The sequence below is a fragment of the Notamacropus eugenii genome, chromosome 4 (assembly GCF_028372415.1).
Source record: "Notamacropus eugenii isolate mMacEug1 chromosome 4, mMacEug1.pri_v2, whole genome shotgun sequence".
NCBI lineage: Eukaryota > Metazoa > Chordata > Mammalia > Diprotodontia > Macropodidae > Notamacropus > Notamacropus eugenii.
The window spans coordinates 320,512,597-320,525,907 of NC_092875.1; the positions used below are offsets into that span (position 1 = coordinate 320,512,597).

Here is a 13,311-nt window from a genome sequence, read left to right on the forward strand (position 1 = left end):
TAGATTAGGGGTTCAGCTAACTCTTATGCCCCTAAATTTTTATCTCTTCCCCCCTAAGTCTCCCCTTTTCCAAAGTTTCCTATTACAATCCAGGATACCACTCTAACAGTCACCCAGACTTGAATTCTGTTATCCTCAGTTTCTCTCTCACTTGCCACATGCCTACTTTGTTGACAAATCATATCATTTCTACCCTCACAGCATCTCTTTTATGTATTCCCTTCTCTCACTGACAAGCCACAATTACAATTCAAGCCTTCACCACCTTGTTCCTGGACAATTGTAACTGGTCTTCCAGCCTCCTCTTTCCCCATTCCACTCAACTACTGGCATGATAGTCTAAAACATAGGTCTGATTCATCACCCCATCTTACTCAATGAGCTCTAAAGGTTCTCTTTTACTTCTTTTACCATATATTAACTCCTTTAACATTTAAAACTTTTTATAAGCTGTCCTCTTTCTACCTTTCCAGTCTTCTTAAACATAATCCCTTTCCACACTCTACAATTTAGCAACACTAACCTCCTTGCAGTTACTTGAACTTGAATGCCATCTCCCATCTCAGGGCTTTTGCTCCAGTTATCCCTTCTGCCTGGAATGCTTTACTCTCTCACCTCCTCCTCCTAGTTTCCTGGCTTCCTTCAAGACTGGTCCCAAATTATAACTGCTACCGTAGGTCCATCTTGAATGTACCTAGTTATTTAAATGTTGTTTTTCCCATTAAAATGTGCTGGAAGCAAAAGCTGCTTTTTTTTATCCCCAGCACTTAGCAGAGAGCCTGGCACATAGCATTTAATGAATGTTTTATTTACTTTGTACAAAAGAGAAACAATGGGAAAAGTGGATCTTTATCTTTTACTTCATTTGAGCATTTGAGGCTGGTTGGCAGGCCATTTATGCACAACCCGGTGCTACTCTAGATTTCCTATCTCTTAACAATGAAACACCACTAAAACAACCCAGCAAACCCAAATAAACACATATACACTCATATTTCATATACTTTAAATTGCAGGCAGACATATATGAAAAGAATGACTTGGGTACTGGAAGGATATAAAGGTGAACCAACGTAGAGGTAGCAAAAAGGTCAGTGAAGAAATCATGGGGCATTATTATTATTGTTACCATTTAGTTTAACATTTTCTTATCTTGTACTAGGTTTCAAGGGTCAAAGGAAGAAATTTCCAAGGTAAGTTTGAAAGGATGTTATCAATAATAGGGAATGGATATGGCTAATTCCAAGGTTTCAAGCCTAAGTGACTGGAGAAACTGCTATCACAGACCAAGAACATTTTAATAAATTTTAATAAATTCTTTTAATAAAAAGATCTGCTTTAACATATTAGTAAAAAACTAAAATGATCATATGCCTCCAGATATATATGGAGTTATCAATCAATCAGCATTTACTAAGTATCTGCTATATGCCAGACTTTGCTAAGTACTGGGGAAAAGGACAGTACCTACTTCCAACAAGCTTAAAGTTTAATGTGGAGAAGGGGAAACAATATGCAAACAAATATATACAAAGCAAGCTATATACAGGATAAATAATAGGTTATAGATGGGTGACAGGGATTGAAACATTTTCAGTAATAATTGGTAATATAGGGCACTTTCAAAACACTGTTTTACTACCACTGACTATGGTACAATGGAAAGACTGCTGGATTCTTCAGAGAATAGCTTCCCCTATTTCCCAGGGCCATCCATCACATGTTCACAATCACTGACAGGTTACTATACTCTTGTTCCTGTTACAAAGCTCTGGTTTTGTACCTGGCAGGGTAGCCACAAGTCCCAAGACAATGACAGTTTCCTCGAGGCCCAAGAATGCCTGTATTGTCCCAAGAAATATCAACCATCTCTAAGAATGATTGTGTTGAGGGCCAACCCCTTTCATATATATGTGTCCCCAGCCTTAAGCCCTCCTTCTTAGGAGAGGGGGCTTCCATACGCATACCTCATTTTACTCAGTCTGAAATTAATTAAACTTCTGTTGGTGTCCTGACTTTCCAAGCCTGCTCTGTTTGGCTCCAGCCACCCACAAATTGGAGGCTTGTTCTGATCCAAGTGACATTTCATAACATCTCTCCTACGCAACCCTTTCTCTCCTCTGACACTGCCTCCCCCTCTAATGCACACACGCCTGTAGTTGGGTCTGCCTGTCTCAAGTCTCTCTTCCCTCCTTCCCTCCTCTACTCTCAAAGTGATCTTCATAAAGTGTAGATCTGAGCATAAACCGCGCCCCCCCCTTCTCTCCCAACAAACTACATTAGCTCCCTCTCACCTAAAGATAAAAGAAATCTTTTTCCTCCTTTGGTATTCAAAGCCTTTCATAATCTAACTCCCTCCCCCAATCTCCTCACTGTTCCTGTCTCCCCACACCTCAAACCTCAGCACTAGGGTGCTTGCTGTTACTCTAACATGTCACTCAAATCTCCCAACTTCAGAATCTTTTCTGGTTTCTTTCAAATCTCATGTAAAACTCCATCTTTTGGAGGATACCTTTCCCAATCCCCCTTAATTATAGCCTTCCCTCTGGTGATTATTTATTTATCCTGCTTAGAGCTTGTTTGTATAGAATTATTTCTGTGATGCCTCCCCTGTTAGGTTAAGCTTCTAGAGGGGGGAAGAAAGGGAGGGGGGGGGGAAGGAAGGGAGGGAGAAGGGAAAGAAGGGAGGGAGGGAAGGGGGAAGGAAGAGAGGGAGGGAGGGAAGGGGAAGGGAGGGAGGGAAGGAAGGGGGGAAGGAAGGGAGGGAGGGAGGGGGGAAGGGAGGGGGGGAAGGAAGGGAGGGAGGGAGAGGAAAAGGGCCTCAGACACTTATTAGCTGGGTGACCTGGGCAAGTCACTTACCCCCGTTGACCTCAGTTTCCTCATCTGTAAAATGAGCTGGAAAAGAAAATGGCAAACCACTCCTGGATCTTTGAACCAAAGGGACTCACAAAGATTCAGTGACGACTGATAGGACCGTCTGCAATACCCTCCGCCACGCTGGGGGGTGGGGGGGGGGGGGTGTTAAGTAACTACCGTCTCATCTTAGGGACCAGAATGGTCAATGACTGGCCCAGGGTCACAAGACAGGATAGGACTCCAGGTTTTCCTGGAAAGCCCCAAACCACGTTCAGGACAGATCAACCTCAATGCGTTCGGACGCCGTCCACCCCCACCTGGGCTGGGACACTAGAAGGCCTGGACTCCGCCCCAGCGGGGTTGGGAGTGAGGGGGTGGGGGAGGACGCCGCACCCCGACCGGGGATGCAGACGAGAGGGAGGCGTGGGAGACAGAAGGACACTCTTCTCTGGCCCCTCGGGATCCGGTCCCCTTCTGGAAAAATGCCCATCCCGACCCTCCCCCCGACCCCCTCTGGCCGCCGCCCGCCAGGAGCGCAGGGAGCACCCTTCCCATCCCCCTCCTTGTTACCGCACCTGGAGAAAGCCACTAACCCTCAGGGCCCAAGCGCGCGCTGCTCGGTGATTGGCCACGAGGCGGGCTCCTCGCCAGCCAATCCCGCAAGGGAACGAGGTCGTGCTGCGTCATCAGACCGCGACGTGGACATGGCCAGGGAAAAGAGGGGCGGCCTGGGCGCTGGCCTCATGACGTCCTGTAACGATGGCGTCCGATGGAGGCAGCCGGGGTTTGGAGCCGAAGAGAAAAAAACGTCGGGAGTTGGAAGAGGCGGCGGCCGGGGGAGAAGAGCAGTCTCTGGTCGTGGCAGTGGCTCAAGAGAAGGAGGAAGAGGATGAAGAGCGGTGGGTCGGGCCTCTGCCTGTGGAGGCAGTCCAGGCTAAGAAGCGCAAAGGTACCAGCCGCTGGCCGAGGGGGGAGGAGGGCGGGGGCAAGGCGGAGGCCCCGGCATCGCGGGGACTCCGCGGGGGCCTGGGCTGGGGGTTGGGGGCGTTGGGAGGATCTTCCCTTCCGAGGCCCCTATCGGTCGACAGAGCCAGGTTGTGCTGGACATTGGGAAGAGCCTTTCAAAACAGCTTAAGGTCGTGAACGTTAGATGTTCCCCAATTAAAGACCAAAAGCATTTTCCAACAGATGTGATGCATTTGTGTGGGGGGGGGGGGGGAATTATGCATAAGAAAGAGTACATGATACCACGCAAACAGTATTTTTGATAACGTTTACTCAGATTTACACAACAGTAACTTGTGTTGTTGCCACAACGCTTTTGCTCCCCAGACATCCTTAACCCTCATTCTGATTGACCTTCTCTATGTACCACTTTATCGCATCACTCCTCCCTCCTCCATCAAACCTTCTATGATTCTCTACTGGTCATCTCCCACATACTGGAGCCCCTCTGTGCTGACGCCTGTTGAGGCTTAGCCTCCTCAGCTAAGAGCTTCTGAACTCAAGCAATCCACCAGCCTCAGCATCTCCAGTAGCAGAGATTACAGGAGTGTGCCCCCATGCAAATAGCTGTAATTTTCAGGAAGTTTTTGGTTTCTTTTTTTTCTTTTTTTTTTATGTCAAACCTAATACTCTTTGTGTGTAATATCTCATGGATTCTACTTCTGCTGTATGGGGCTAAGCAAAGCAAATATAGCTGGGCAGCTAGATAGAATTCTGTACAAGTACAAATCTGGCCTCAAACATTTACTAGCTGTGTGACCTCAGGCAAGCCACAACTCATTTTCTTCAACTGTAAAATGGGGATAATAGCATCTATTTTGCAGTGTTGTGAAGACAAATCATATTTGTAAGGTTCTTAGCACAGGACTTGGCACACAGGCACAATAGAAATGCGAGTTGCTATTAATATCTATTTCTCTTCTACAAATATTTAAATAATGGTTATAGCTTTCAGATGTATCTTCTCTTTTATAGGCCAAATATCGCCAGTAACTCTTGCCTTTCCTCCTCTTTATATATACTATTATGTTGGACAGAAGGTTTTTTGGAAAGAGAGTTAAATTCTTGACTAAAATTAGTGGTTTAGATCACTCATATGTATTATTCCTATATTTCTGTTAATGTGGGTGATTTGGAGTTGGTTATTCCTGGAAATACTATTTATAGCAATTGACAGAAGAGCCTAGAGAAAACAAATCTTGGCAAATCCGGAGATAATTTTTGGAATAATACTTTAAAAGAATAATACCATATAATTTGGAAAAATTTTTGGATGATTAAGTCACTTAAGTTTCAGATATTTGGGGATATGGAACCATATATAATTTCCTTAGGGGCTATCTCCCTTAAGAAGTTATTCATATAAATGAATGAAACTGAAATGTCAACTTACATGAGTTAAGCTCCTAACTGACTTAGTTGTACAAATTTAAGAAGTAATTGTAAATTAATTCTTTACCGTATAACTACCTGGTGGTGACAGTTGATGGTTGAAATTTGAGCAAATATCTTTAAGAGAAAGGAAGCAAGATTCCGTAATACGTGGAAGGGCAATGTGAGCTCTGTTTTATTACTTCTTTTTCAAAAATTCAGTGCTTCAATATGTGTTTTTATACTTATTCTCATATAGTAAGTTCAAGAAAGTAATACTCTTCATTTTATTGCTGATTAAAATCTTACTGAGTTGGTTTTCAGTAAAATTGTGAAGTTCAGTTTCATGCAGATAGCAATAAAGTCAGAATACAAGACCAAATAAGACTGAAAAATGCTGGTACTTAATTTTTGTAATGTCATTTCCCTCAGACCTGTTTTCATGAAGTTAGTTCATAGTTTGGTAGGTGAAATCTTGAGTAGGCAATTCAACACATTCAGTTGATCAAAGGTTCATTAATCACCTACCATGTGGAAAGCATTCTCTGCCAAGGATAAAAAGATTTAAAAAATCAGTCCTTGCCCTCACAGTGCTTTTACTGGGGAGCATATGACATGTAACATATACCAGACGTGTGTGTAGTACAGGACCTGTATTTGAATCCTGGCTTTGCTATTCTGTGTCCTTGGGCAAGTCACTCAAGCTCTGAACCTCCAGTCCCTTATCTGTAAAATGAGAGTACATGGAGTAGTCCAGTCGGACTGCAAAGTAGAGTTATGAAGCTATTAAGATAGGCTAGAGCCATATTGTAACAGCCTTTAAATACTAGGCTGAGGAGTTTGTATTTTATCCTTATGGTAATTGAGAACCATTAAAGGTACTTGAGTGACATGATTAGAAAGATGATTTTTGGTAGCTGTGTGGAGGGTGGTTTGGAGAGGGAGGAGACTGGGATCATGGAAACCAGATATGAGACTGATATGGATGTGCAGGGGTTGTGGAAGAAGGGGATAGCTCTCAAAGATATTGTGGAGATAGATTCTACATGAAGCTTGGCAGCCAGTTGGAATCAATTCAACAAAAATTAAGTACTTTTTACAAGCTGTACTGGAGTCTGCTCTCAAGGAATTTACATTCTGTGCATAAAACAGTAATTTCAGAAGAGAGGATCAGGAAAGGCCTATGTGTCAAGAAAAACTTAAGATATCCTCTGAGCTGTGCTGTGAATCTAGGCATTTCTCCAGGAAAGGAGTACATTTCAGATATAGGGGATCACTTGTTCAAAAGCATGAAGGTGAGAGAATTTGTATATGGTAGCAGATCAGTTAGACTAAAATGGGTAGTGCATGAAAGGGGATAAATTGTTGGGGGTGAGGAAAAAAAAAGAGCGGAGGTTTCAACCTTCAGATTTCAAGACTAAATAGCTAGGATTATGATGGTGGCCTTAACAGAAGTGGGGAAGTTAGAAGGAGGGGCAGATTTAAGGGGAAGATACATGTCGAATATAAACTGCTACTCAGATATCCAGGTGAAGATGTCCAGGAGGTGATGTAGGCCTGGAGTTTAGAAATAAAATTATGGCTAGATCCATAGGTTTGATAATTTAACTGTGTAGAAGTGAATTGATGAGCTTAGTAAGGGCAATAGTATAATAGAAGAAGATAAAGAGGGCTAGATAGTCAATACATATTTATTAAGAGCCTGTTGTGAGCTAGGCACTGTGCTATGCAGCTAGGGATAAAAAAGAAAAGCGTAAGACAGTTCTTACCCTTGAGAAGAGAGGGACAATACAAAAGGAAGCCGAGAAGAGGGGGAAGTTGGAGGGGAGAGGGGTAGGGACAGGTTACCTGGCACATGGGAATGAGGAATGCAGAATTTAGAGGAGTACAGGTGGGAATTAAAAAGAAGATTGGTAATAACCACACTAGAGATAAGACTAAGAAATAGTCTGATATTTAGGAAAACTGGTTCATTTCAAAGGTGGATCCACCAAAATACTGATACTTAGGGGATTTCATACTTTGTCAGAAATATGTCTGTAAATCCATATGTGTCCCCAGACAAGCTCCTTTGGTAGGAAGGAAGACATGGGGCTCACTGAATAGCTTCAGAGTAAGAAACAAAAGCCAGCAGAGTAGAAACAAGTTGGCCTTACCTCATTCTAGTTTTCAAGTTGACCTATTTGCTTGTGACATCGTTTATAAGTTCAGTAGAAAGTAAGTATCTTGACTGTAGGGACTGTTTCATTTTTGTAGCTGTATCCCCAGGGCTTAGCACAATGACTTACACTCAGAAGTTGCTTAGTAAATGTTTGATTCATCAATGAATCAAACCAAAACAGTGCCACTAACAAAGAGAGAAGCAAATATATAGGAAGGCCTCTCTCCTCCCCTCCCTTTCTCTCCCTTCCACTCCTCTCTTCATTTTTCATCTATTATCTGTAACACATTCTGAATGATGGTCATAGATAATTCTTCGTTTTATTTGGATAGCACTAGTAATTGGGTAGCATAATTACAAAGAGAAATAGTAATATTCTCAGAGGTTTAACAGCTGAGTTCTGTAGAACTTTAATGCCAGATTTAGTAGGCTCTTAAAACTTTTGGGAAGTTTAGAAATGACATTAATCTTCCATGCGACTAGTGAAAAAATAATTACTACATAGTACTTTAAGATTTACAGAGCCCTTTACAAATATCTCATTTTATCTTCACAACAAACCTGGAAGACAGGCGTTATTATTATCCCCATTTTATAGATGGGGAGACTGAGGCAGACAGAAGTTAAGTGACTTGCCCAGGATCACACAACTAATAAGTGTCTGATGCTGGATTTGAACTCAATTCTTCCTGACTCCAGATCTAGCACTCTAGCTGCTATACCAGCTAGCAATGAGTATAGTAAATCTTCCAAACAAAAAAAACAAATTTAAAATTCAACCAAAGAAAAACTTGAAATTAAATTCTGACAAAGAAAAACATTTAAGTATTGCTTTTGTTTTTTTTTTCCAGTTCTTGAATTTGAACGAATATACCTTGAAAATCTTCCCAGTGCTTCCATGTATGAACGCAGTTACATGCATAGAGATGTTATTACACATGTCGTATGTACCAAGTAAGAAATTCTCAGACTATTTTTTGCCCATCTAAGAGATTTATTGGAAATATTAACTTTCAGTAATAAATAGCATTAAGGATTTTTACTACACTTAGAGCAGCTTTGAGAAATAATTGTATAAAAGTCTATAGCCCCATTCATTTGTAATCTAATTAAGGAAAACTTTTTGTTTCAAATGTATATGCTTTTAAGTTCGCTTTTAGCTAAAGATTATTGAATCCATCAAGATAACCACCATAATTCACCTCTTACCTACACTTCTAATAAATTATCTCCTCTAGTAGTAAAAATTTAATGTGCAGTTACAATGTATACTGAAGTTTAGCTAGAACTCTTTCCTCTGGGTTTATTCCTTTTTCGGAAGACTATCTTTTAATAAGATCCTTTGGATATTTCGGGAACTAAACTCCCTTATATGGGATCAAAAGTAGACACATCTTCTGCTGAATTCTGCTTTATATGGAATTAGGATTTATTGCCCTCCAAATAAAGTATAAACCTTTTTAGTTTCGTTTAAATTTTTTCAAGGACTTCCACAATTTGAATTCAACCTACCTCACTAGCTTCAAGTTCCAGACAAACTGGTGTACTCTTGTCTTGCCCTCTAAAGCCTCTGAGCCCTCTTTTAAGCCCCTGTGCCCACTGTTAAATGCCTTATCAGCAGATACTGTAGCTTATCTCATCTCTTATTCTTTAAACTCTAGCTCGGATACTTTAACATGGGAGGCATTTAAATATTAGTTGAATTGTATTGAACTTACTGAAATTTTGATGTCTTACCCAACTTGAAGTTTTCCATTATGGCTTTCTGGCTTCCATCACATTTGAGAGTACAGATTATTAAAATTGTATTCAGATATTAATGCATTAAGGGACTGTAGGGACTAGTGAAAATTAACAACAAACAGGATTGTTTAGTTTTGTTTTGAAACCTTGTTGCAGTCTAATTCCAAGCCCCTGGAGGGGAAACTAATTTCTATGAATTCGTTAAATATTTGGCATATTTATAAAGCCGAAGTGGTTGGCATTTTTACTAAGCTTCTTGATAGGAAGAATGGACTCTCTTTATTAATGAATTGTTTGCCCTTTATACAATTACTTATGTCATTGTGTTTTGGTAATTAACTTTTCATATTCTATGTACACAGGACTGATTTTATTATTACTGCTAGTCATGATGGACATATCAAATTCTGGAAGAAAGTAGAAGAAGGAATTGAATTTGTTAAACATTTTCGTAGTCATCTGGGTAAGCCATTTTCCTTTTATTGATCTGTTTTTATCTTTGCTTATTTCCTTAGATAGCATTATTTTATATTTCTTCCTCTCACATCATTTTACAATTTGATTTATTGAATTAGGAATCATTGAAGGTATTGCAGTCAGCTCTGAAGGAGCCTTGTTCTGTTCTGTGGGTGATGACAAAGCAATGAAGGTATTTGATGTGGTGAACTTTGACATGATCAACATGTTGAAGCTTGGGTGAGTCTTGTTGAATTTTTTTTCTCTTTCTAAAGAAAGAAATCTATGAAATAAGTTTTGTAAACCATACTTTATCAGCTCAGCTTTTTTATTCTATGTTTTCCATATTATTTTAAGATAATGTAACATAGTGCTATCCTATTAGGAATATATTTATAATGCTCTTTTAGAAAGTTGCTGCCATGGTCTTCTATAGTGAACTTATTCTGGTACTTCAAATAAAGCCACATTTAGTTGGATACACTGCAAACCCATGTTATACTGAATTCCTTACTATAACAAATTGTATAATTTCATGTATCTATAAAATTTTGTTTACTCCTTTCAACAAATACTTACCAGAATAATATTAGGGGCAGCTCAGATATTCAAAGAGATCTGTGATCTCATTGATTTTGGGAGTTCCTCCAGTGATGCAGATTGCAGCCCATCTTCTGCAACTCCTGTTCACATCCTGCCATAAGTTTGCCACAAGGGATCTGCCCAATGGACTGGAATCCTTCCTTGTTTTCTTCTGACATTGAGAGGGTATCAGTGGAGCTCTCTGGCTACCTACATTTAATTCCCAGATATAGTGAGTCTCTGTTCACTTCCTGTCATATATTTCCTTTATGACATTTTTTACTTTTCTTCTTTAAAATTCCTCATTAGTTAAATATTGCAGTGTATTCATTCTCACCACAAGCCTCTCCACTATCCTCTGTGAAATTAATTTCTAATTCTTAGGAGGTAGTTATATTCCATATCTCACACTGCCTTAACAAAACATTTTTGGAAGGTTGGTGTTTTTTTTAAAATAGGTCTTTGTTTACCTGGAAAACTTAGAGTCATTAAGGATGTCAAGATTGATTCATCTCCTTGGGCAGTATCTCCATTTCTTGAACTTTGAGCAAGAATCTTACATTTACAGTACTATTAGTGGTCAGCATTTATAGATGTTCTAAAAATTTTGTGATTCTTAGTACCAGCTGCCCCTTTTCCTCTACTCTGCCCTCTTCACTGCAGAAATGAAAGGGGGCCCCACAGTCCTAAAGGCTATTTCATGTATTTCTTTGTTTTTTGAGTTTCTGTGAACCAAAAAATTCATTACTAAGTAGCCACTCTATTTGTAATGCACCTTTCTGTATTTAGCTGAGCTGGTCTTCAAAAAGCATACCCAATGAGATGCCAAGGCCATACTCAGATATTTTCTAAAACTGTAGAACCTTCCAGAGCTTGTGCTTTGAGAATGCAGATTCACTTCTTTGAGGTGTTGCAGTAAGAATTTGTGGAGAATACACTTGGCAAAAACAAAATAGTTCTTGCCCCAAGGAGCTTGCACTGTACTGGAGACATACAGCATAATACTCATATAAGTAAATTCAAGGTAGTTTGATGGGGAAGACAAGACTATCAGTGGTATTTAGGGAAAAGGTAGAGAAAAAAATGCCCAAACTGAGTCTTGCAAGGAAATAAGGATGCTGAAAGGTAGAGTTAAGGATAGGAGTTGACTCGGAATAAGAGATGACTTTTTTGGTACAGAGATGGGAAATAGAATGTCCAGGTCAGGAAACAGATAGTTTGTCTGGAATGTGGGGTGCATGAAGGAGAATAATAGGAAAGAAGACTGCATAGGTTTGTTTGATGCAGTCTATGGAGGCCCTGAAATGCCAAGGTGAGAATTTTGTAATTCTCTATAAGGACTGGTCAGTAAGGACCCAGGAAAAGTATTTGAGTAGATCTGGTCAGACCTGTATCTGAGGTAGATTATTTTAGCAGACATACAAAAAATGAATTGGAAAGAAGAGAGACTGGAAAGCCAGGGGATCAGTTAGGAAGGTATTATAAAAGTGTAAGCAGAAGTTGCCGTGGACCTAAACTAGGATCATGACCATGAAAATGGAAAGAAAGTGGTAGATGTAAAAGAAGTTGAAGTGACACTTGGCAAGTGAGTAGATGTGGGGTGAAGAGGGAAGACTATGGATTGACTCTGCTGCTAGCGACCCAGGTAAGTAGGAGGAGAGTGATGACATGAAAGGAAATGGAAATTTGAAGGAGGGACCAATTTGTGAGGAGATTATGAGTTCATTGTTAAAGATGTTGAGTTTGAGGGACAGACACACACACACACACGTGCCAGGCCTAGAGGCCTGTGGGCTACCCAAGTCTTCTTACCTCACCTCTATCGGAGGTCTTCGGTTGGCCAAACCGGATGCTCGTATGAGAGAAAGGACGTTCCAGAGTTGAACAAGGGTTGAGCTTTATTTCAGGGTCTGGTTACAAGTGCAGGGGAATTCTTCCTTAGGAGGGAGCGAAGAATTTCCCAAGGAGGCAAAGATATTACAATAAGAGATTGGAAGTAGAAGTATAAGTGGGGAGAGAGGGGGAGGGGAGAGAAGAGAGAGGAAAAGCGGAGCCTTGTTGTCCTCACCACTCTGCGCCCCTCCGCCCAAGAGAGCTTTCAGGCTTTCCTGATCCTACTTAAGCTCTTTAGTGGCATAGTTTGCATCTGAATACCGTGCTGTTAGATAACAATAGTGTGCCCAGATCCGGGACAATCTCGAGGGCGGGGAAAGCTCTCTCCCATCACGTTTCTCACGGGAAGAGGCGGAAATACATGAGATAGCTCGGTTCACCTCGATTCCCAGCCGTTTCCTGGGGGGCCTCGTGAGAACTCTAAGATTTAGAAGTTCCCACCTTTACCCGCCCGAGACTGTCCACATGGAATTGAGCTTCCAACCCTAGCACACATGTGTCCATCAAGCAGTAGGGGATGTGGGACTTGAATTTGGGATAGAGACTGGGAGGAGGGAGCCTGGCTATATAGATTTAGAAGTTAGCTGACTAAAAATAATAATATAAACCTTGTGAATAGATGACATCACCAAAGGGGATAATGTAGGGGAAAAAGAAAAGGGACCACTTGGGAGACATTCATATTTTGAGCTGGAGGCAAGATGGAAGATGTACCATCAAGGGAAGCAAAAGGAATGATTACACAGTATAGACAATTCTTTCTAACAATTTGTTAATGAAAAGGAGAAAAAATATAGAATGTTAAATTGGTAGGAGTGGCAAGTTCAAGGATAAAGTATTAGAGACTGTTATTTGGGGAAGAACTGATGGGAATCCTGCAAAGCAGTTAGGGAGAAACATACCAGATACTATGTATGTGTGATGCACATATGAAAAATCACAGTAAAAAAATATTCAAGATAATGAGATCAGGTACCTTTAATAGCTGTGGCTAGGGAAAGTATTCTTAAACTTAAGATAGGAATGATCACAAAAGATAAAATAGGTAATTATAATTACATTAAATTGAAAGGCTTTTATATGAACAAAATCAGTAGAGCTAAAAAGAGAAATTAGCAAAACTGGGGGAGGGATCTACATTAAATATCTCTGATAAGGCTCTAATATATATGATATATAGGAAATTAGCTCAAATATGTAAGACCAGTGGAGAAGTGGTGAAAGGATATGATCACACAGTT

At 40.5% G+C, this 13,311-nt stretch overlaps 2 protein-coding genes across 5 annotated transcripts in view; one reads left to right on the plus strand and one right to left on the minus strand.

The window, feature by feature from the left end:
• Positions 1–3,542, minus strand: part of CENPK (centromere protein K) — a 39,181-nt gene extending 35,639 nt beyond the window's left edge. The window contains exons 1-3 of one of the 4 annotated variants that reach the window (XM_072605099.1): positions 3,435–3,469; positions 2,863–2,898; positions 524–694 (exon numbers count right to left, since the gene is read on the minus strand). Coding sequence is in view for 2 of the 4 variants with exons in the window: in XM_072605098.1 (XP_072461199.1) it covers positions 2,863–2,886 (24 nt within the window). In the remaining 2 variants the exon portion in view is untranslated. Of the gene's footprint in view, positions 1–523; positions 695–2,862; positions 3,294–3,434 lie in introns of those variants that run through there. The other 3 variants (XM_072605098.1, XM_072605100.1, XM_072605101.1) reach the window with 3 other exon arrangements.
• The window catches only part of PPWD1 (peptidylprolyl isomerase domain and WD repeat containing 1), a 35,418-nt gene continuing 25,610 nt past the window's right edge, over positions 3,504–13,311 (plus strand). The window contains exons 1-4 of the mRNA XM_072605082.1: positions 3,504–3,808; positions 8,248–8,350; positions 9,502–9,602; positions 9,715–9,835. Coding sequence (XP_072461183.1) covers positions 3,619–3,808; positions 8,248–8,350; positions 9,502–9,602; positions 9,715–9,835 — 515 coding nt within the window. The 5' untranslated portion in view covers positions 3,504–3,618. The remainder of the gene's footprint in view (positions 3,809–8,247; positions 8,351–9,501; positions 9,603–9,714; positions 9,836–13,311) is intronic.